We start from the raw sequence: 23,836 nt of genomic DNA on the forward strand, positions 1-23,836 counted from the left end.
GATGCGCGTGGACCTGGAAAATCAGTGCCAGAGCTTGCAGGAAGATCTGGAGTTCAGGAAGAATGTGTTTGAGGAGGTATTGCCAATCTAGTAATCTCATCATAGTCTGAAGCTTTATGTACCTTTTGTTCAGACTGACTATAAGCAATTACTGACTAGTTCAGGTAGGGAAAACCAGTATTATCCTTGCTGTAATAATGCTGTAATAAAATAGTTAAAGGTTTTGAGTAAAGCTACATGGTGGCGGAACTGTCATGAGAGCCCAGTGGTGGTGTTCCATGTGCATTTGGTCTGGGTTTCTCCTTCTCATCCTGCACGTTTCCATCACTTTCTCAGGGCTGGATGAAAAAAGCAAGGGCTCGTATTAAAACAACTGCCACTTTGTCAGGGAATTAGAGGAGATGTTGCAGCTTGTCCTTTGTTTCCCCATGGGAAATTCCTGCAACTTTTTACACCAGTCAGACACTTTGTATGTAAAGCACCAAGCAAAGTCAGGCTGATGATGGAAAATCAAATTCAAACTTTGGCATATGAGTCTCTTCCCGAGCCATTATAAAAAGGGGCTGCAAGCAGTAATAAACTCCTTTAAAAGTGAAATCTGCCTTTTATTCCATTCCCTTGTTTCTCCTTCTTTCATCCCTTCCCTCTGTTTCCGTGTCTCCAGGTTGTGCTCCAGCGAAGATGATGCTCTCCAGTTTCCACTCCTGCTTCTCTCTGCTGGCTTTTATAGTTTACGGTTTAGTTTTCCAAGTCCACGAGCTGCACTCAGGTAGGCGTCCCTCTGGTTTTGCTGATCCCTGGGGTGCATTTGTCAGGCTGCGTGTTCACTGATGATGATTTATCTAGAAATAATGTGGCTAGAAATCTATTTTTACTTCATAAAGTCCCCCACAATATATGCAGAAAATAGATCATTGATCACACACAAGTGCAAAATTGCCAAAATAGAGGGGTTTTTTTTAATTTGATATTTTCTCCCTTTGTGGAGTACAATCAGGAGGTGATTTTCACCCTTGATGGGATTCAGACCTGGAATGCGCTTGTATAACACAGAAATGAGTTATTTCCCATTGCTGCTTGTGCATTGACCCAACCCCTGCTGAAAGTGGAAATTGCAAGACTCAGAGGCTGCCTGAAGATGATGAAAAGCAGAGGGAATGATGGCAGAGTCACAGTGTTCAGGCACTTTTCAGACAGTCAGCACTAACTTGTGAGCTGACTCCAGGAAAGGAGGTTTTGGATGGTGTGGAGGTGTCCAGTCTGCTCCCCACTGCCCTCAGCTCATCGGCTCCTGGCTGGACTGGGCTTGCACAGCATTTCCAGCTGCTTTGAGGGAGCAGATCAAAGCCCAGAGGGGCTGGATGGTCTGGAGAGCAGAGCTGGAGTCCAGCACCTTCTCCTCTCTGGGGTACCACACTGTGGGACCTTCCGCCTCCCCTCGCCCTGATGACTCCCTCTCATCTCCTGAAACTGCCACAGGTGCGTGACCACATCCTACACTTGATTTTTGGAGATCCCTCCCAACGTTCCTGCAGTGCCCTCGTCCTGTTTGCATCACAGGATCTGCCACATCTCCCCGCTTCATCCAGCTGTGGGTGGGTGATAAGAGCCTGCGGCACCCCTGGGTGCTCAGAGCCCTCCTGGGTCAGCGGCACCATGTGCACCTCCAGCCCGGTGGGATGTCACTTGGGGACACCAGCCCCAGGGCACGGGCCATGCTCTGGGTGTCCAGGCCCCATACAGTGATGAGGGAAGATGTCGGGCTCCTTTCAGCTGCTGCTCGCCCAGATTTGTCAGGCTGCCCATGGGCTTCAGGGTGATGTTCGCAGGGCATGTGTTGCTTCAATGGCTTAACCGGTGAACGGGAGACAGCAGGTGATGGGCTTTGCATCCCACCTCTCTCTTCACCAGGCAGCTTTTCATGTGCCCAGGGGTGATGGCCTCACCTGTCACTGTAGGGGGCTTGGTAGGTGACACCTGCTCTGCTCTGTCACTTCACTCTGGGAAGGACTCCACTGGAAGGAGCACAAAATGAAGTGCAGTGCAAGGGAACTTGCTGCTGGGTGGTTCTGCTGCCTGGTGCTGGGGACAGGAGCCTGGGAGCACAGGACTTGGTTAGTACTAGAATTAGGTTATGATTGGAATCGATCTTAAGCCTATCTTTCCAACCAAAATGATTCTATTATTCTATGGCTGGGGACAGACCGGCTCGGCAGGAACTGTTCTGTCAGGGTCCACTGTCACATGGTGGCATCGCATGGCACAGTGGGGGCTGCTGAACACCCCGTCTGCAGGGTCACCCAGTGACAAAGTTAAACATGTACCCCCCATCCCCACAGTCACAGCATGCAGCTGTACCCACATATAGGACCTTTCCACCCACGGCACCAGCAGCCGCGTCCTCTGGTCCTGCATGACTGACAGAGGCAGGAGGTCACTAGTTCCAGCACATGTGGAACTCTCTGGCTTCACGTGCACATTTGCAGATGCCTGTAGCAGTGGCACGGCCCCTGTGTCTGCCTGGTACCCCTGCCCGGAACCCGGACCCTCTGACCCCGCATGGGTCTCCCACTCCCAGACAGTCCAGCCTGATGCTCACTGCAAAAACACAACGCTCACACCCCCATCCACAGGCACCGCACAGCCATGCACACCCCAGATCCTCTCCCACTTGGTCCTGGGGACTCCGACTCTCCAGCCAGCCAAGTGCACTGAACAGCTCTGATTCACCCAGGACCAGGCCCTTTTATACCAATTTTTACCTGTTCCCCTCCTTGTCCTCCCTAATTCGCTTCCCCTGCACAAACCTTTAACTGTTCTCATACTTCCACTGAAGCCCCAGTATCTGGGACCCCCAGCATTGCATCCTGGTTATTGCAAAAGCCAGGCTGGCCCTCCCTGAAGTGCTGCCCACAGGTTTGTGAGAGCCCACTGATTAGCACAGTGATGAGGTTGGTTTATTATCCTTATCTCTGCTATCATTTGTTGGCCAAATCTGTGTCTCTGAATGCTTCACTGATTGCCTCCCTCTTCCTTGTCGTCCCTTTTGACAAGGTCCCAGGCCAGGTCCCTTTGCCCCAGCCGATGCTCTCACCTCCTGCCTGCCCCACGCTCCCGGCTGGAGACAGGAGGGTGCAGGACCCCCAAGGGCTGACAACCTGGGGGAGCTGCCTTGGTGACACATCCCAGGGCAGCAGCTTTCCCTCATCAAACCATCGACTATGGCCTCGCCTCTTGGCTGAGGAGAGGGAATTGCTTTTAATTAAGCTGGACTTCGATCCCACACCCGCTCCGTCTCTGGGTGCGAATCCTGGCTCCATCACCTCCTTCAGTCCTGATTTACCTCCCTCGATCCCAGCTCTGCCACCCCCTTCCCACTGCTGACAGTGGGCTTCTCCCAGGGATGAGCAAACTGCTGCCCATATCCATGTCCTCCTCAGTCCGATATCCATGCCCTCCAAAGCCCAATATCCATTCTCTTTTCAGTCCCATATCCAGCCCCTTCCCAGTCCAATATCCATCCCCTCCCCAGTCCAATATCCATTCTCTTTTCACTCCCATATCCATCCGCTCCCCAGACCAATATCCATTCCCTCCTCAGTCCAATATCCAGCCCCTCCCAAGTCCAATATCCATTCTCGTTTCAGTCCAATACCCAGCCCCTCCCCAGTCCAATACCCAGCCCCTCCCCAGTCCAATATCCAGCCCCTCCCCAGCCCGTGCGGCCCCGGGAGGAGGCTGCTGCACCATCCGCAGCTGCACCAGGTGCTTGCGGCAGGGACGTGCAGGTTGACGCTGCCAGAAGAACACTTCTGGAGCAAAAGCATTGCCCCAAACCCTCCAGATCACTCTAGTGGCTTTCATTTTTGAGCGGAGGCAGCTCAGAAGGAAATGAGTGAGACACTGGGACACAGAGGGACGTTTTTGTTTGGTTTTTGACAGGGAAATGCACAGCTCAGATGGGTGAACCCCAGACACTCCGGTGACAGCCGAGCAGCTCCTGCCCCATGAGAGATCTCGGTTCCTCCAGGTAAGCGGCATCTCTTGCAAAGCTGCAGATTGAAATTGCTTTCTGCCCTCTGCCAAAATTCATTGTGGTTTTCACTGCTTGTTAACAAATGTGGAATTAAGTCAGCAAGTGATAAGAGGTTACAGCGGGTTCAGAGCAGGGCCAGGTCCCATCCTGTCTGAGTTTTGAATTAGAGTTCTGCTTATTTTGCTTTCCCTGCTCTGAGAAATCCGTGCGGTGGCAGGGGATGTGCTACCGAGCCCTGAATTTGTCCCAGAGGATGAGTGTGTGGCAACAGCTCCACGTGCATTTGGTCTGGGCTTCCCCTTCTCATCCTGCACGTTTCCATCACTTTCTCAAGTCTGGATAACATAAGCAAGGGCTTGTATTAAAACACCTGTCGCTTTGTCAGGGAATTAGAGGCGATGTTGCAGCTCATCCTTTTTTCTCCATGGGAAATTCCTGCAACATTTTATCCTGGTCGGATACTTTGTATGTAAAGCACCAAGCAAAGTCAGGCTGATGATGGAAAATCAAATTCAACCTTCGGCATCTGAGTCTCTTCCCGAGCCATTATAAAAAGGGGCTGCAAGCAGTAATAAACTCCTTTAAAAGTGAAATCTGCCTTTTATTCCATTCCCTTGTTTCTCCTTCTTTCATCCCTTCCCTCTGTTTCCGTGTCTCCAGGTTGTGCTCCAGTGAAGATGACGCTCTCCAGTTTCCACTCCTGCTTCTCTCTGCTGATTTTTATCGTTTATGGTTTAGTTTTCCAAGTCCACGAGCTGCACTCAGGTAGGCGTCCCTCTGGTTTTGCTGATCCCTGGGGTGTTGCTTCCAGTCTCAGTATCTTCCTGGCTACCAACGCAAAGGAAAAAGCCTTGAACAACATCTGGTTTAAAAAATATTCTGGGCTCTTTTTCTGTCAGATCGCTGACCTGAAGCTGCCCTGGCAAAGGGATGCAACAAAACTATTGTCTTGAAAGTTGATTTCCTTTTGTTTTTCTTCAACCAGAAAATACTTTCTCTGTGCGTTGAGTGTCCAGCTTATTAATAAGCCTTCTCTTTTTAAATTTCCAAAGGTGCCCAGAGCACCTGATACATTTTTCATTTCTGCTGTAATAGGTGCAAATAGCTGAGGATCTTTGAGTTGTATCTGTACTCAAATTCTCTCCTTTCTCCAACCACCCACCCAGAAACCTTCCAGGCACTTCTTTCCTTCTTCATCCTGCTTTCTCCCCACCCTGAGCAGCCCAGGAGGCACTTGTCCCCTTGAGAACAAATTCTCTTAAAAGAGATCTTCTTTAAAAAGATCTGAAGAACTCTGGCGGTAGCACAGGACAGGGAATCATGTTCTGCACAGCCGGGGTCCCTCTCCCAGGCCCTCAATGGCTCATCCCCCAGCACAGTGACACTCCAACACAATGACACGGCACGTGGCACACGAACCGTCTGGAGCAGCAGCCGCTGTTTTTCTGGCCTCGGTCACCACTGCAAACTCACGGTTATTTCTTCTTCCTTTGTGGTTTTCTCCCAGCTCCGCTCAAAGTGATGGGACCCCCCGGCCCCGTCACTGTGGCCGTGGGCAAGGACGCGGTGCTGCCCTGCCGCTTCTCCCCTGCGCAGATCACGCAAGACATGGAGGTGACCTGGTTTCGGGAGCAGCTCGTGCCCTTTGTGCATCACTACAAGGAGGGGCGGGACCAGAGCGAAAACCAGATGCTGGAATACGTAGGGCGCACAGAGCTGTGGAAGGACGGACTCGCCAAGGGCAGCCTGAACTTGAAAATATTTGATGTTCAACTGTCTGACAGAGGGTATTACACCTGCTTTGTTGTCAATGGCTCAGACTATGATGAGGCTGTGGTGGAACTGAAGGTGACAGGTCAGTTGTCTTTGTCTCTGGTGCCTCTAATTTACTTGCTTTTAGTAAGAGCTCTTCTTCCCTGTCCTCCCCAGCAGCAATTTCAGGTCAGTGCTTAGGAAATACGGTTTAATTAAGTCTCATGGTTTAAAATACCAAGAATGTCTCATAGAAGTAAAATTGCTTACCAAGTGGCCGTCAAGAACTTGTGAGATACTCTATGCATTTCAGAGGTGTTCTTGACATTGTTTTCTTCATATAAGTGGATGTAAGAAAAAATTTGGCATTGAGTAATGTAACAAGAACGTCTTGGTTTGTGCTTCTTTACGCTAATATGCAGAGCTGTAGGTTATTTTGATGCAGTAGCAGCCTCCAGAGCAGATCTTTGAGTTACGTGAAAAACACTGCAAGAATCATAGAATCATAGAAAGTTTTGGGTTGTAAGGCACCTTGCCAGCCCCACAGTGCTCCCCCTGCCATGACAGGGACATCTTCACCAGCTCAGGGTGCTCAGAGTCCCGTCCAGCCTGGCCTGGGATGTTTCCAGGGATGGTTCATCCACCACCTCTCTGGCCAACCTGGGCCAGGCTCTCACCACCCTCAGGGCAACAATTCCTTCCTCATGTCCAGCCTGAATCTCTCTCCTTTAGTTTAAAACCATCAACCCTTGTCCTATCACAACAGGCCCTGCTCAAATTCTCTCCCCATCTTTCTTATCAGACCCTTTTACGCACTGAAAGGCCCCACTAAAGTCTCCCTGGAGTTTCTCTTCTCCAGCTGAACACCCCAGCTCTCTCAGCAGAGCTGTTCCAGCCTCAGATCATTTCAGTGGTCCCTCTCCAGTAGGTCCATGCCCTGTGCAAATGAAATGTCCTGACCCCAGGTCACACTTGTCTTCAACCAAACCCCAGGACTTGTCAGTGTCCGCGTCCATCCCTTGTCAGGCAGAGAGACAGCCAGGCCACCTCGTTCCCATGGGATCACTGGGTGTCTGTGTCCCCGCAGCCAGCGGCTCTGTCCCACTCGTCGCGCTGGAGCGATACCAGGACGGGGGGATCCGGGTGTCCTGTCGCTCGGCCGGCTGGTACCCGCGGCCCCAGGTGCTGTGGCGAGATCCCCACGGGCAGCATCTCCCATCCCTCTCGGAAAGCGTCACCCAGGACCAGAGCAGCCTCTTTGCGGTGGAAAGCAGCATCATCCTCACCAGGGGCACGAAGCAGAACGTCTCCTGCTGGGTCCGACACGTCCTGGACGGCCAAGAACTGGGATCAGAGATTTACATCTCAGGTGAAGGGGATCGTGGGTATCGCCCCATTATTGCTGCCCATGGGGCTGCACTGGGGACGTGTCACTGGCAGAAAATCTCGGGTGCATTTGTCAGGCTCCGTGTTTGGTGCATCCAGTGTTTTCTGCACCCCGCAGCTTTCTTTTTCTCACACAAGAAGAAAGCATGATTAAATTAGAAATAATTTGTCTAGAAATCTATTTTTTCTTTAAAAAATCCCTCACAGTGTATGCAGACAAAACAGTGTCAATCACAGACAAGTGTGAAATTGTACAAATAGAGTTCTTTGTTTTTTAATTTGATATTTTGTCGCTTTGTGGAGTACAGTCAGGACGTGATTCTCACCCTTGATGGGATTCAGACCTGGGATGCGCTTGTATAACAGAGAAATGAGCTATTTCCCATTGCTGCTTGTGCAGTGACCAAAAACCTTTTGTGGATTTTATTTTTCAGATCCCTTTTTCCATAATGCCCATTCTTGGATAATTGCTGTGGGCATCATCTCGGTTGCTGTGGTTGTTCTCCTTATTTTCGCTGTTTATCTATTTAAAATTAAAGGTACTGTCCTGGTGCGGTGTTTGGGGAGGGAGACTGGTCCTGTTCGGCCACCTCTGGTTTTGTTGGACGGGTGGGTTTGGGAAATGTCAGGATGGTCCCACAGTCTTGTCTCGGTGTCTGGGACACACGTGTGGTGCCAGGGGCTTAAAGACTCAGGGATGTGCTTTCTGGCAAGAAAAGAAAGGTTGTTTTTCCAAGAAAAAGATAGCAAAGAAGGATGTGGATATTAAAGCAGCATGAGGGGGACTATGCCCCACCCAAGGTGGATTCTTCTTACAGAAATGGAGCAATGATTTGCCAAACCCTGCAAAAGAAACCCCCAAACCTTGCATGTTGAGGGCCTGGCAGGGCTTGTCTCCTTGTGGAAGACAAATAATACAGAGGAATAAAGGACACTGAAATCCTCGATTTCTTATCAGAAGGAGCTGGCCGGTGGGTCGCTCAGGCACCGCAGCACTGCCAGACCCCGGTGGCTGTAACTCCTTCTGTGGCTTGACCAGGGCTCTTTGGATGGGATGATCTTCTCAATTATTTACATTTCTTTCTTTCCTTCACAGGAAAGCGTGAGGATCAAATAGGTAAGCTTTACCTTTTATTTCCTAGACACACTGCAGAATTCCCTCAAATGGGAGAATTCATGTGGATGTGGGGGAGGGAAATTGTTTGGTTACTGTCTATAGAAAATTGTTAACTCAGTGTATGAAATTATGCAATGGTGGTGTCATTTTAAGGAAAATCATTGCTGAATCAAAAAAAGCATGAACAGCTGTTGTACCAACAGTGAATTTTGCTTTTCAAAGGGCTCTCAAGGTTCTTCCTAAAGCTGGTAGAAGCTCTGGGGAAGCACATGTCATTTGGCAAGGGCCTCAGCTGTGTCTCAGCACTAACAAAACCTCTCCCAAAACCCCGGGCAGGATGGTTCCGTAGCCCTGAAGGAGAAGTGCAGCCCCGTGCTCCTCCCTGGTCCGTGCAAACCTGCCCCTTCCCCGCTGCCCTGGAGCTGCAGCCCTGGCTGGACTCTGCCCGAGGCGGCTCCGGGGAGGGTGGCCAAGAGCTCCAAGAGTCGTGAGCAGAAAGACCTTGGGGAGCTCCTGGGCTGCAGCTTTTCCATCAGGAGCGATTTCAGCCTCCTCCCCACCCCAACCAGTGTATCGGTGAACAAGCAACGGGTTTGGTGGTGATGCTCTGTTCTGCTTTTGTTTTTCAGCCATGCGAGACGCAGCACTGCGTAAGTCCCGCTCCCCGTCTTCCCGGGGAAACCCTCTCTGAAAACTTTCAGACTTTGTTATCCATCCTCTCACTCTGTCCAAATGTTCTTCTTTCAGTAGACACTTTACTTCTCCCTCCCTGACACCCTAATCATGTGAAAATTTACCCTGAAAAGTCATTAGGGATTTTTCCCTGAGTGGCTGTCATTGTTTTAACATTCACATCTTTTTAATGTAGTGAAATAGAACTGAAAACATTATTGTTTTCCAGGATTTACAGAAAGCTAGGCTGTTGAGAATTCAATGCTAAGAATGTAGATTGTTTGCTTACCAAGAAATAACAATAATATATTAAAAAAAAAAAAAAATGTAGAGAACATATTTGTATGCTTGAAGCTCATAGAATTGCCAAGAAAGATCTTTGGCTATTAAAAGTGAGCTCTTGCTAAACTGGTACCAATACAGGCGGAAGGGGGAAATAAATCCAGGCCCAGCTCACTCAGGAATCATGAGCATCCTTGTGACCAGGGTGTAAATCAGCACATCTGCCCCCTTTGTCACAGCCTCTGCTCCCCTGGGTGGGGGGATCCTGGGGAAGGGGATTGCAAAGAGTAACTTGTGCTTCTCTTTGTTGCTCAGGGGACCGTGATGCAGAAATTGGTGAGTCTCCTATTCCTTACAAAGGCTGTTTCACAAAGTGTGTAGAGGGTGGTGGGGTTTTGTGTTTCCTTTTCACTGTTAAAGTGCAAAGTGAACCAAAAAGTGGTTGGCGGGGAAAGGAGAGAGTGAATTTGAGTCAGACAATTAAAGGTGATTGAGGATGGTTTTGCCCAGTGTTTGCAGAACCTGCCTCGTGCCCGTGCAGGTGGTTACAGGTGAGGTTCTATCCCAATCAATATCCCACAAAGATTAACTTGTGTTTTTCTTTGTTGCTCAGGGGACCGTGATGCAGAAATCGGTGAGTCTCCTATACCTTACAAAGGATTTTTCACAAAGTCTGTAGAGAGTGGTGGGTTTTTGTGTTTCCTTTTCACGGTTAAAGTGCAAAGTGAACTAAAATTGGGTAGAAGGTTGGGCAGGTGGTACTTAGTGTGGGGCGAGGAAAGGAGAGAGTGAATTTGAGTCAGACAATTAAAGGTGATTGAGGATGGTTTTGCCAAGTGTTTGCAGAACCCCCCTCCTGCCCATGCAGGTGGTTACGGGTGAGGTTCTACCCCAATCAATATCCCACAACCATTTGTGCTGTTTTATCTTCTTTTTCAGAGAAACAAGCTCAAGAACTTGGTGAGTACCATTCTCCTTCCTACATGGGAGACTTTTCCAGTGGGTCATTTTCTCACCAGGGTTTTGTACCTTTCCCCTGCTTTTGGTTTTACTTTAGAAAAGAAAAAGGTAGCAAATACCAAACCCATTTCAGAAACATTATTTTCATTTGTTCTCTATGTGTTTTTAAGATATTTCCTGTGATACTTTTATACTAAGAAGAAAATCATTTCACTTTTCAAAGAAAGTAGAAACAGCCCATAAATAGTCAGGACAGTTTTGAAGCTCTGTGCTGTGACATGACTTTCACAAATACAGCAACAATTCTGAAAATGTGCAACTGCACTGGTCTTTCAGTATTCTGAGCTAATCCAGCGCAACTGTGTTTAGATTATGTCTCAAATGTGATTTTTTTTTTTTTTTTTTTTTTTAATTTTCTGTTTTTATATTTTTTTCAGTATGGCGAAGATATGCAGTGCCCATAGAAAAAGGTAATTAAAGTTTGGTCCTTTTGGGGTGCTTAATCGTCTTTCGTGCTTTAATCTCCCTTCTGGTATTTCCTCTGCCGCACGATGCTGGTGGGACCAGGGATGCTTCTGCCTGGCGTCACTGTCCAGGAGGGCGGGTAACACTCAAACCTCTTGTTAGTTTGGTGCATGTCCCAGTTTCAGACCAGTCTGGAGAGTCCTGGTCCTTAGTGCACAGAGCTGGTCACGCTGTAGACATGGGGGCTTCTTCAGTCTGGAGGAGCTGGGTCTCTTGAGCTTGGAGGAGACTGAGAGGCAACTCCATTAATGTTTATAGATATGTAAAGGGTGAGTGTAAAGAGGATGGAGCCAGGCTCTTCTCGGTGACAACCAATGATAAGACAAGGGGCAATGAGTACAAACTGAAACACAGGAGGTTCGACTTCAATCTGAGAAAAACTTCTTTGGGGTGAGGGTGGCAGAGCCTGGCCCAGGCTGCCCAGGGGGTTGTGGAGTCTCCTTCTGTGCAGACATTCCAACCCGCCTGGACACCTTCCTGTGTAACCTCATCTGGGTGTTCCTGCTCCATGGGGGGATTGCACTGGGTGAGCTTTCCAGGTCCCTTCAACCCATGACATTCTGGGATTCTGCATGATTCATTCTGGAGCTCTGCTGGTCTCCTCTTCCCTCTCTGCTCAATGTCATCTCTCTGCCTCGTTTCTGCTCCTTGCACTAACATTGTCACCTTGTGCAGCTTCCCATGCCACAGTCTGCCAGCTATCGCTTGCACTCTTTCTCTTCCTTGTGCAGCCCCAGCAAAGCTCTTTCCTGGGGTGAGCTCTGCCCTGATGTGTTGACTCCATCTCTCCTGCAGTGAAGGTGGTTCTGGATTCAGACACAGCCCACCGCGCCCTTGTCCTGTCTGATGACTGCAGAAGTGTGAGACAAGAAGGGAAGCTGCAGGACATCCCTGACAACCCCAAGAGATTTGACTTATTGTGCTGTGTGTTGGGTCGTGAAGGCTTCACCTCAGGGAGATGCTACTGGGAGGTGGAGGTGGAGGATGGAGAAGGATGGCTTTTGGGAGTCTGTAGAGAATATGTGAAAAGGAAGGGTGAGATTATATTGAAACCAGAGGAGGGTTTCTGGGCAGTGGGGCAGTGGAAAGGGCGCTTCCAGGCTCTCACATCTCCTGATTGCATTTTCCTTTCTGAAATCCAGACTCCCAAGAGGATACGGGTGTCTCTGGATTATGAAAAGGGGCGAGTGTCATTTTTTGGTGTTGATGAGAACATGCCCATCTTCACGTTTCAAGAGACATTATTTTGGCGGAGAACAGTCTACCCTTGGTTCTGGCTTGGTTCTGGAACACTGCTCAAAATGTGTCCTTGATGAAGGGGAGGGAGCAAGAGAAGGTTTCCTAGGGGACCTCAGCCATTCACACTCACAGCAGGGTTTACGTTGGAAGGAAGTGGTGGAGGTTTCTGTTGCAGCCACCTGCTCCCAGCAGGGCTGCCCTCAAGTGCCTGAGGTGTCTTTGAACCTCGTTCAGCTGAGTTGTGTAGGATGTCCAAGGGTGGAGATCTCGATATGTCTCTGGACCTCTGGCTGGTGCTGCACTTCTCTCAAGGGGAAGAATTAGCCCTTTGTGTTTGAACAGAGTTTCCCCAGTTGCAGCTCCTGCCTGTCGCCTTTCATCCCCGCTCTCCACCAGTTGAACACACTCTCACTGAACACACTCCCGCAGCAGGGATCACTTTCTGAATGTACTGAATAAAGTTACTTCAGTGGGATTTGTATGTGTGTCAGCACCAAATGTCTGTGTCCAAGGTGTTGCCTCCACCTCCTTTTAGCCTCCTTTTAGAAAGGCAGTTTTGGATGGTGTGGAGATGTCCAGTCTGCTCCCCACTGCCCTCAGCTCATCGGCTCCTGGCTGGACTGGGCTTGCACAGCATTTCCAGCTGCTTTGAGGGAGCAGATCAAAGCCCAGAGGGGCTGGATGGTCTGGAGAGCAGAGCTGGAGTCCAGCACCTTCTCCTCTCTGGGGTACCACACTGTGGGACCTTCCAGCTCCCCTCGCCCTGGTGACTCCCTCTCATCTCCTGAAACTGCCACAGGTGCGCGACCACATCCTACACTTGATTTTTGGAGATCCCTCCCAACGTTCCTGCAGTGCCCTCGTCCTGTTTGCATCACAGGATCTGCCACATCTCCCCGCTTCGTCCAGCTGTGGGTGGGTGATAAGAGCCTGCGGCACCCCTGGGTGCTCAGAGCCCTCCTGGGTCAGCAGCACCATGTGCACCTCCAGCCCGGTGGGATGTCACCTGGGGACACCAGCCCCAGGGCACGGGCCATGCTCTGGGTGTCCAGGCCCCATACAGTGATGAGGGAAGATGTTGGGCTCCTTTCAGCTGCTGCTCGCCCAGATTTGTCTGGCTGCGCGTGGGGTTCAGGGTGATGTTGGCAGGGCATGTGTTGCTTTGATGGCTTAACTGGTGAACGGGGGACAGCAGGTGCTGGGCTTTGCACCCCACCACTCTCTTCACCAGGCAGCTTTTTATGTGCCCAGGGGTGATGGCCTCACCCGTCACTGTAGGGGGCTTGGTAGGTGACACCTGCTCTGCTCTGTCACTTCACTCTGGGAAGGACTCCACTGGAAGGAGCACAAAATGAAGTGCAGTGCAAGGGAACTTGCTGCTGGGTGGTTCTGCTGCCTGGTGCTGGGGACAGGAGCCTGGGAGCACAGGACTTGGTTAGTGCTAGAATTAGGTTATGATTGGAATCGATCTTAAGCCTATCTTTCCAACCAAAATGATTCTATTATTCTATGGCTGGGGACAGACCGGCTCGGCAGGAACTGTTCAGTCAGGGTCCACTGTCACATGGTGGCATTGCATGGCACAGTGGGGGCTGCTGAACACCCCATCTGCAGGGTCACCCAGTGACAAAGTTAAACATGTACCCCCCATCCCCACAGTCACAGCGTGCAGCTGTACCCACATATAGGACCTTTCCACCCACGGCACCAGCAGCCGCGTCCTCTGGTCCTGCATGACTGACAGAGGCAGGACGTCAGTAGTTCCAGCACATGTGGAACTCTCTGGCTTCACGTGCACATTTGCAGATGCCTGTAGCAGTGGCACGGCCCCTGTGTCTGCCTGGTACCCCTGCCCGGAACCCGGACCCTCTGACCCCCGCATGGGTCCCCCACTCCCAGACAGTCCAGCCTGATGCTCACTGCAAAAACACAACGCTCACACCCCCATCCACAGGCACCGCACAGCCATGCACACCCCAGACCCTCTCCCACTTGGTCCTGGGGACTCCGACTCTCCAGCCAGCCAAGTGCACTGAACAGCTCTGATTCACCCAGGACCAGGCCCTTTTATACCAATTTTTACCTGTTCCCCTCCTTGTCCTCCCTAATTCGCTTCCCCTGCACAAACCTTTAACTGTTCTCATACTTCCACTGAAGCCCCAGTATCTGGGACCCCCAGCATTGCATCCTGGTTATTGCAAAAGCCAGGCTGGCCCTCCCTGAAGTGCTGCCCACAGGTTTGTGAGAGCCCACTGATTAGCACAGTGATGAGGTTGGTTTATTATCCTTATCTCTGCTATCAGCTGTTGGCCAAATCTGTGCCTCTGAATGCTTCACTGATTGCCTCCCTCTTCCTTGTCGTCCCTTTTGACAAGGTCCCAGGCCAGGTCCCTTTGCCCCAGCCGATGCTCTCACCTCCTGCCTGCCCCACGCTCCCGGCTGGAGACAGGAGGGTGCAGGACCCCCAAGGGCTGACAACCTGGGGGAGCTGCCTTGGTGACACATCCCAGGGCAGCAGCTTTCCCTCATCAAACCATCGACTATGGCCTCGCCTCTTGGCTGAGGAGAGGGAATTGCTTTTAATTAAGCTGGACTTCGATCCCACACCCGCTCCGTCTCTGGGTGCGAATCCTGGCTCCATCACCTCCTTCAGTCCTGAGTTACCTCCCTCGATCCCAGCTCTGCCACCCCCTTCCCACTGCTGACAGTGGGCTTCTCCCAGGGATGAGCAAACTGCTGCCCATATCCATGTCCTCCTCAGTCCGATATCCATGCCCTCCAAAGCCCAATATCCATTCTCTTTTCAGTCCCATATCCAGCCCCTTCCCAGTCCAATATCCATCCCCTCCCCAGTCCAATATCCATTCTCTTTTCACTCCCATATCCATCCGCTCCCCAGACCAATATCCATTCCCTCCTCAGTCCAATATCCAGCCCCTCCCAAGTCCAATATCCATTCTCGTTTCAGTCCAATACCCAGCCCCTCTCCAGTCCCATATCCAGCCCCTCCCCAGTCCAATATCCAGCCCCTCCCCAGCCCGTGCGGCCCCGGGAGGAGGCTGCTGCACCATCCGCAGCTGCACCAGGTGCTTGCGGCAGGGACGTGCAGGTGGACGCTGCCAGAAGAACACTTCTGGAGCAAAAGCATTGCCCCAAACCCTCCAGATCACTCTAGTGGCTTTCATTTTTGAGCGGAGGCAGCTCAGAAGGAAATGAGTGAGACACTGGGACACAGAGGGACGTTTTTGTTTGGTTTTTGACAGGGAAATGCACAGCTCAGATGGGTGAACCCCAGACACTCCGGTGACAGCCGAGCAGCTCCTGCCCCATGAGAGATCTCGGTTCCTCCAGGTAAGCGGCATCTCTTGCAAAGCTGCAGATTGAAATTGCTTTCTGCCCTCTGCCAAAATTCATTGTGGTTTTCACTGCTTGTTAACAAATGTGAAATTAAGTCAGCAAGTGATAAGAGGTTACAGCGGGTTCAGAGCAGGGCCAGGTCCCATCCTGTCTGAGTTTTGAATTAGAGTTCTGCTTATTTTGCTTTCCCTGCTCTGAGAAATCCGTGCGGTGGCAGGGGATGTGCTACCGAGCCCTGAATTTGTCCCAGAGGACGAGTGTGTGGCAACAGCTCCACGTGCATTTGATCTGGGCTTCCCCTTCTCATCCTGCACGTTTCCATCACTTTCTCAAGTCTGGATAACATAAGCAAGGGCTTGTATTAAAACACCTGTCGCTTTGTCAGGGAATTAGAGGCGATGTTGCAGCTCATCCTTTTTTCTCCATGGGAAATTCCTGCAACATTTTATCCTGGTCGGATACTTTGTATGTAAAGCACCAAGCAAAGTCAGGCTGATGATGGAAAATCAAATTCAACCTTCGGCATCTGAGTCTCTTCCCGAGCCATTATAAAAAGGGGCTGCAAGCAGTAATAAACTCCTTTAAAAGTGAAATCTGCCTTTTATTCCATTCCCTTGTTTCTCCTTCTTTCATCCCTTCCCTCTGTTTCCGTGTCTCCAGGTTGTGCTCCAGTGAAGATGACGCTCTCCAGTTTCCACTCCTGCTTCTCTCTGCTGATTTTTATCGTTTATGGTTTAGTTTTCCAAGTCCACGAGCTGCACTCAGGTAGGCGTCCCTCTGGTTTTGCTGATCCCTGGGGTGTTGCTTCCAGTCTCAGTATCTTCCTGGCTACCAACGCAAAGGAAAAAGCCTTGAACAACATCTGGTTTAAAAAATATTCTGGGCTCTTTTTCTGTCAGATCGCTGACCTGAAGCTGCCCTGGCAAAGGGATGCAACAAAACTATTGTCTTGAAAGTTGATTTCCTTTTGTTTTTCTTCAACCAGAAAATACTTTCTCTGTGCGTTGAGTGTCCAGCTTATTAATAAGCCTTCTCTTTTTAAATTTCCAAAGGTGCCCAGAGCACCTGATACATTTTTCATTTCTGCTGTAATAGGTGCAAATAGCTGAGGATCTTTGAGTTGTATCTGTACTCAAATTCTCTCCTTTCTCCAACCACCCACCCAGAAACCTTCCAGGCACTTCTTTCCTTCTTCATCCTGCTTTCTCCCCACCCTGAGCAGCCCAGGAGGCACTTGTCCCCTTGAGAACAAATTCTCTTAAAAGAGATCTTCTTTAAAAAGATCTGAAGAACTCTGGCGGTAGCACAGGACAGGGAATCATGTTCTGCACAGCCGGGGTCCCTCTCCCAGGCCCTCAATGGCTCATCCCCCAGCACAGTGACACTCCAACACAATGACACGGCACGTGGCACACGAACCGTCTGGAGCAGCAGCCGCTGTTTTTCTGGCCTCGGTCACCACTGCAAACTCACGGTTATTTCTTCTTCCTTTGTGGTTTTCTCCCAGCTCCGCTCAAAGTGATGGGACCCCCCGGCCCCGTCACTGTGGCCGTGGGCAAGGACGCGGTGCTGCCCTGCCGCTTCTCCCCTGCGCAGATCACGCAAGACATGGAGGTGACCTGGTTTCGGGAGCAGCTCGTGCCCTTTGTGCATCACTACAAGGAGGGGCGGGACCAGAGCGAAAACCAGATGCTGGAATACGTAGGGCGCACAGAGCTGTGGAAGGACGGACTCGCCAAGGGCAGCCTGAACTTGAAAATATTTGATGTTCAACTGTCTGACAGAGGGTATTACACCTGCTTTGTTGTCAATGGCTCAGACTATGATGAGGCTGTGGTGGAACTGAAGGTGACAGGTCAGTTGTCTTTGTCTCTGGTGCCTCTAATTTACTTGCTTTTAGTAAGAGCTCTTCTTCCCTGTCCTCCCCAGCAGCAATTTCAGGTCAGTGCTTAGGAAATACGGTTTAATTAAGTCTCATGGTTTAAAATACCAAGAATGTCTCATAGAAGTAAAATTGCTTACCAAGTGGCCGTCAAGAACTTGTGAGATACTCTATGCATTTCAGAGGTGTTCTTGACATTGTTTTCTTCATATAAGTGGATGTAAGAAAAAATTTGGCATTGAGTAATGTAACAAGAACGTCTTGGTTTGTGCTTCTTTACGCTAATATGCAGAGCTGTAGGTTATTTTGATGCAGTAGCAGCCTCCAGAGCAGATCTTTGAGTTACGTGAAAAACACTGCAAGAATCATAGAATCATAGAAAGTTTTGGGTTGTAAGGCACCTTGCCAGCCCCACAGTGCTCCCCCTGCCATGACAGGGACATCTTCACCAGCTCAGGGTGCTCAGAGTCCCGTCCAGCCTGGCCTGGGATGTTTCCAGGGATGGTTCATCCACCACCTCTCTGGCCAACCTGGGCCAGGCTCTCACCACCCTCAGGGCAACAATTCCTTCCTCATGTCCAGCCTGAATCTCTCTCCTTTAGTTTAAAACCATCAACCCTTGTCCTATCACAACAGGCCCTGCTCAAATTCTCTCCCCATCTTTCTTATCAGACCCTTTTACGCACTGAAAGGCCCCACTAAAGTCTCCCTGGAGTTTCTCTTCTCCAGCTGAACACCCCAGCTCTCTCAGCAGAGCTGTTCCAGCCTCAGATCATTTCAGTGGTCCCTCTCCAGTAGGTCCATGCCCTGTGCAAATGAAATGTCCTGACCCCAGGTCACACTTGTCTTCAACCAAACCCCAGGACTTGTCAGTGTCCGCGTCCATCCCTTGTCAGGCAGAGAGACAGCCAGGCCACCTCGTTCCCATGGGATCACTGGGTGTCTGTGTCCCCGCAGCCAGCGGCTCTGTCCCACTCGTCGCGCTGGAGCGATACCAGGACGGGGGGATCCGGGTGTCCTGTCGCTCGGCCGGCTGGTACCCGCGGCCCCAGGTGCTGTGGCGAGATCCCCACGGGCAGCATCTCCCATCCCTCTCGGAAAGCGTCACCCAGGACCAGAGCAGCCTCTTTGCGGTGGAAAGCAGCATCATCCTCACCAGGGGCACGAAGCAGAACGTCTCCTGCTGGGTCCGACACGTCCTGGACGGCCAAGAACTGGGATCAGAGATTTACATCTCAGGTGAAGGGGATCGTGGGTATCGCCCCATTATTGCTGCCCATGGGGCTGCACTGGGGACGTGTCACTGGCAGAAAATCTCGGGTGCATTTGTCAGGCTCCGTGTTTGGTGCATCCAGTGTTTTCTGCACCCCGCAGCTTTCTTTTTCTCACACAAGAAGAAAGCATGATTAAATTAGAAATAATTTGTCTAGAAATCTATTTTTTCTTTAAAAAATCCCTCACAGTGTATGCAGACAAAACAGTGTCAATCACAGACAAGTGTGAAATTGTACAAATAGAGTTCTTTGTTTTTTAATTTGATATTTTGTCGCTTTGTGGAGTACAGTCAGGACGTGATTCTCACCCTTGATGGGATTCAGACCTGGGATGCGCTTGTATAACAGAGAAATGAGCTATTTCCCATTGCTGCTTGTGCAGTGACCAAAAACCTTTTGTGGATTTTATTTTTCAGATCCCTTTTTCCATAATGCCCATTCTTGGATAATTGCTGTGGGCATCATCTCGGTTGCTGTGGTTGTTCTCCTTATTTTCGCTGTTTATCTATTTAAAATTAAAGGTACTGTCCTGGTGCGGTGTTTGGGGAGGGAGACTGGTCCTGTTCGGCCACCTCTGGTTTTGTTGGACGGGTGGGTTTGGGAAATGTCAGGATGGTCCCACAGTCTTGTCTCGGTGTCTGGGACACACGTGTGGTGCCAGGGGCTTAAAGACTCAGGGATGTGCTTTCTGGCAAGAAAAGAAAGGTTGTTTTTCCAAGAAAAAGATAGCAAAGAAGGATGTGGATATTAAAGCAGCATGAGGGGGACTATGCCCCACCCAGGGTGGATTCTTCTTACAGAAATGGAGCAATGATTTGCCAAACCCTGCAAAAGAAACCCCCAAACCTTGCATGTTGAGGGCCTGGCAGGGCTTGTCTCCTTGTGGAAGACAAATAATACAGAGGAATAAAGGACACTGAAATCCTCGATTTCTTATCAGAAGGAGCTGGCCGGTGGGTCGCTCAGGCACCGCAGCACTGCCAGACCCCGGTGGCTGTAACTCCTTCTGTGGCTTGACCAGGGCTCTTTGGATGGGATGATCTTCTCAATTATTTACATTTCTTTCTTTCCTTCACAGGAAAGCGTGAGGATCAAATAGGTAAGCTTTACCTTTTATTTCCTAGACACACTGCAGAATTCCCTCAAATGGGAGAATTCATGTGGATGTGGGGGAGGGAAATTGTTTGGTTACTGTCTATAGAAAATTGTTAACTCAGTGTATGAAATTATGCAATGGTGGTGTCATTTTAAGGAAAATCATTGCTGAATCAAAAAAAGCATGAACAGCTGTTGTACCAACAGTGAATTTTGCTTTTCAAAGGGCTCTCAAGGTTCTTCCTAAAGCTGGTAGAAGCTCTGGGGAAGCACATGTCATTTGGCAAGGGCCTCAGCTGTGTCTCAGCACTAACAAAACCTCTCCCAAAACCCCGGGCAGGATGGTTCCGTAGCCCTGAAGGAGAAGTGCAGCCCCGTGCTCCTCCCTGGTCCGTGCAAACCTGCCCCTTCCCCGCTGCCCTGGAGCTGCAGCCCTGGCTGGACTCTGCCCGAGGCGGCTCCGGGGAGGGTGGCCAAGAGCTCCAAGAGTCGTGAGCAGAAAGACCTTGGGGAGCTCCTGGGCTGCAGCTTTTCCATCAGGAGCGATTTCAGCCTCCTCCCCACCCCAACCAGTGTATCGGTGAACAAGCAACGGGTTTGGTGGTGATGCTCTGTTCTGCTTTTGTTTTTCAGCCATGCGAGACGCAGCACTGCGTAAGTCCCGCTCCCCGTCTTCCCGGGGAAACCCTCTCTGAAAACTTTCAGACTTTGTTATCCATCCTCTCACTCTGTCCAAATGTTCTTCTTTCAGTAGACACTTTACTTCTCCCTCCCTGACACCCTAATCATGTGAAAATTTACCCTGAAAAGTCATTAGGGATTTTTCCCTGAGTGGCTGTCATTGTTTTAACATTCACATCTTTTTAATGTAGTGAAATAGAACTGAAAACATTATTGTTTTCCAGGATTTACAGAAAGCTAGGCTGTTGAGAATTCAATGCTAAGAATGTAGATTGTTTGCTTACCAAGAAATAACAATAATATATTAAAAAAAAAAAAAAATGTAGAGAACATATTTGTATGCTTGAAGCTCATAGAATTGCCAAGAAAGATCTTTGGCTATTAAAAGTGAGCTCTTGCTAAACTGGTACCAATACAGGCGGAAGGGGGAAATAAATCCAGGCCCAGCTCACTCAGGAATCATGAGCATCCTTGTGACCAGGGTGTAAATCAGCACATCTGCCCCCTTTGTCACAGCCTCTGCTCCCCTGGGTGGGGGGATCCTGGGGAAGGGGATTGCAAAGAGTAACTTGTGCTTCTCTTTGTTGCTCAGGGGACCGTGATGCAGAAATTGGTGAGTCTCCTATTCCTTACAAAGGCTGTTTCACAAAGTGTGTAGAGGGTGGTGGGGTTTTGTGTTTCCTTTTCACTGTTAAAGTGCAAAGTGAACCAAAAAGTGGTTGGCGGGGAAAGGAGAGAGTGAATTTGAGTCAGACAATTAAAGGTGATTGAGGATGGTTTTGCCCAGTGTTTGCAGAACCTGCCTCGTGCCCGTGCAGGTGGTTACAGGTGAGGTTCTATCCCAATCAATATCCCACAAAGATTAACTTGTGTTTTTCTTTGTTGCTCAGGGGACCGTGATGCAGAAATCGGTGAGTCTCCTATACCTTACAAAGGATTTTTCACAAAGTCTGTAGAGAGTGGTGGGTTTTTGTGTTTCCTTTTCACGGTTAAAGTGCAAAGTGAACTAAAATTGGGTAGAAGGTTGGGCAGGTGGTACTTAGTGTGGGGCGAGGAAAGGAGAGAGTGAATTTGAGTCAGACAATTAAAGGTGATTGAGGATGGTTTTGCCAAGTGTTTGCAGAACCCCCCTCCTGCCCATGCAGGTGGTTACGGGTGAGGTTCTACCCCAATCAATATCCCACAACCATTTGTGCTGTTTTATCTTCTTTTTCAGAGAAACAAGCTCAAGAACTTGGTGAGTACCATTCTCCTTCCTACATGGGAGACTTTTCCAGTGGGTCATTTTCTCACCAGGGTTTTGTACCTTTCCCCTGCTTTTGGTTTTACTTTAGAAAAGAAAAAGGTAGCAAATACCAAACCCATTTCAGAAACATTATTTTCATTTGTTCTCTATGTGTTTTTAAGATATTTCCTGTGATACTTTTATACTAAGAAGAAAATCATTTCACTTTTCAAAGAAAGTAGAAACAGCCCATAAATAGTCAGGACAGTTTTGAAGCTCTGTGCTGTGACATGACTTTCACAAATACAGCAACAATTCTGAAAATGTGCAACTGCACTGGTCTTTCAGTATTCTGAGCTAATCCAGCGCAACTGTGTTTAGATTATGTCTCAAATGTGATTTTTTTTTTTTTTTTTTTTTTTTAATTTTCTGTTTTTATATTTTTTTCAGTATGGCGAAGATATGCAGTGCCCATAGAAAAAGGTAATTAAAGTTTGGTCCTTTTGGGGTGCTTAATCGTCTTTCGTGCTTTAATCTCCCTTCTGGTATTTCCTCTGCCGCACGATGCTGGTGGGACCAGGGATGCTTCTGCCTGGCGTCACTGTCCAGGAGGGCGGGTAACACTCAAACCTCTTGTTAGTTTGGTGCATGTCCCAGTTTCAGACCAGTCTGGAGAGTCCTGGTCCTTAGTGCACAGAGCTGGTCACGCTGTAGACATGGGGGCTTCTTCAGTCTGGAGGAGCTGGGTCTCTTGAGCTTGGAGGAGACTGAGAGGCAACTCCATTAATGTTTATAGATATGTAAAGGGTGAGTGTAAAGAGGATGGAGCCAGGCTCTTCTCGGTGACAACCAATGATAAGACAAGGGGCAATGAGTACAAACTGAAACACAGGAGGTTCGACTTCAATCTGAGAAAAACTTCTTTGGGGTGAGGGTGGCAGAGCCTGGCCCAGGCTGCCCAGGGGGTTGTGGAGTCTCCTTCTGTGCAGACATTCCAACCCGCCTGGACACCTTCCTGTGTAACCTCATCTGGGTGTTCCTGCTCCATGGGGGGATTGCACTGGGTGAGCTTTCCAGGTCCCTTCAACCCATGACATTCTGGGATTCTGCATGATTCATTCTGGAGCTCTGCTGGTCTCCTCTTCCCTCTCTGCTCAATGTCATCTCTCTGCCTCGTTTCTGCTCCTTGCACTAACATTGTCACCTTGTGCAGCTTCCCATGCCACAGTCTGCCAGCTATCGCTTGCACTCTTTCTCTTCCTTGTGCAGCCCCAGCAAAGCTCTTTCCTGGGGTGAGCTCTGCCCTGATGTGTTGACTCCATCTCTCCTGCAGTGAAGGTGGTTCTGGATTCAGACACAGCCCACCGCGCCCTTGTCCTGTCTGATGACTGCAGAAGTGTGAGACAAGAAGGGAAGCTGCAGGACATCCCTGACAACCCCAAGAGATTTGACTTATTGTGCTGTGTGTTGGGTCGTGAAGGCTTCACCTCAGGGAGATGCTACTGGGAGGTGGAGGTGGAGGATGGAGAAGGATGGCTTTTGGGAGTCTGTAGAGAATATGTGAAAAGGAAGGGTGAGATTATATTGAAACCAGAGGAGGGTTTCTGGGCAGTGGGGCAGTGGAAAGGGCGCTTCCAGGCTCTCACATCTCCTGATTGCATTTTCCTTTCTGAAATCCAGACTCCCAAGAGGATACGGGTGTCTCTGGATTATGAAAAGGGGCGAGTGTCATTTTTTGGTGTTGATGAGAACATGCCCATCTTCACGTTTCAAGAGACATTATTTTGGCGGAGAACAGTCTACCCTTGGTTCTGGCTTGGTTCTGGAACACTGCTCAAAATGTGTCCTTGATGAAGGGGAGGGAGCAAGAGAAGGTTTCCTAGGGGACCTCAGCCATTCACACTCACAGCAGGGTTTACGTTGGAAGGAAGTGGTGGAGGTTTCTGTTGCAGCCACCTGCTCCCAGCAGGGCTGCCCTCAAGTGCCTGAGGTGTCTTTGAACCTCGTTCAGCTGAGTTGTGTAGGATGTCCAAGGGTGGAGATCTCGATATGTCTCTGGACCTCTGGCTGGTGCTGCACTTCTCTCAAGGGGAAGAATTAGCCCTTTGTGTTTGAACAGAGTTTCCCCAGTTGCAGCTCCTGCCTGTCGCCTTTCATCCCCGCTCTCCACCAGTTGAACACACTCTCACTGAACACACTCCCGCAGCAGGGATCACTTTCTGAATGTACTGAATAAAGTTACTTCAGTGGGATTTGTATGTGTGTCAGCACCAAATGTCTGTGTCCAAGGTGTTGCCTCCACCTCCTTTTAGCCTCCTTTTAGAAAGGCAGTTTTGGATGGTGTGGAGATGTC

The 23,836-nt window shown here is 49.7% G+C and overlaps 2 protein-coding genes across 2 annotated transcripts; both read left to right on the top strand.

Annotated features, from left to right (window-relative positions):
• Positions 1-684: 684 nt before the first annotated feature.
• LOC308049479 (butyrophilin subfamily 1 member A1-like) lies at positions 685-16,001 on the top strand (the record flags this gene model as incomplete). The annotated part of the gene is made up of 9 exons (XM_080359161.1): positions 685-769; positions 5,544-5,891; positions 6,876-7,157; positions 8,921-8,941; positions 9,561-9,581; positions 9,859-9,879; positions 10,185-10,244; positions 11,526-11,590; positions 15,987-16,001. 9 exons carry the CDS (start codon positions 685-687, stop codon positions 15,999-16,001), a joined length of 918 nt encoding a protein of 305 aa, XP_080215287.1.
• A 2-nt stretch (positions 16,002-16,003) lies between these two features.
• LOC308049480 (butyrophilin subfamily 1 member A1-like) lies at positions 16,004-23,334 on the top strand (the record flags this gene model as incomplete). The annotated part of the gene is made up of 8 exons (XM_080359162.1): positions 16,004-16,091; positions 16,834-17,181; positions 18,166-18,447; positions 20,211-20,231; positions 20,851-20,871; positions 21,149-21,169; positions 21,475-21,534; positions 22,817-23,334. 8 exons carry the CDS (start codon positions 16,004-16,006, stop codon positions 23,332-23,334), a joined length of 1,359 nt encoding a protein of 452 aa, XP_080215288.1.
• Between the last annotated feature and the right edge of the window lie 502 nt (positions 23,335-23,836).

Source organism: Nesoenas mayeri (genome assembly GCF_963082525.1).
Source record: "Nesoenas mayeri genome assembly, chromosome: 25".
NCBI classification, from domain to species: domain Eukaryota; kingdom Metazoa; phylum Chordata; class Aves; order Columbiformes; family Columbidae; genus Nesoenas; species Nesoenas mayeri.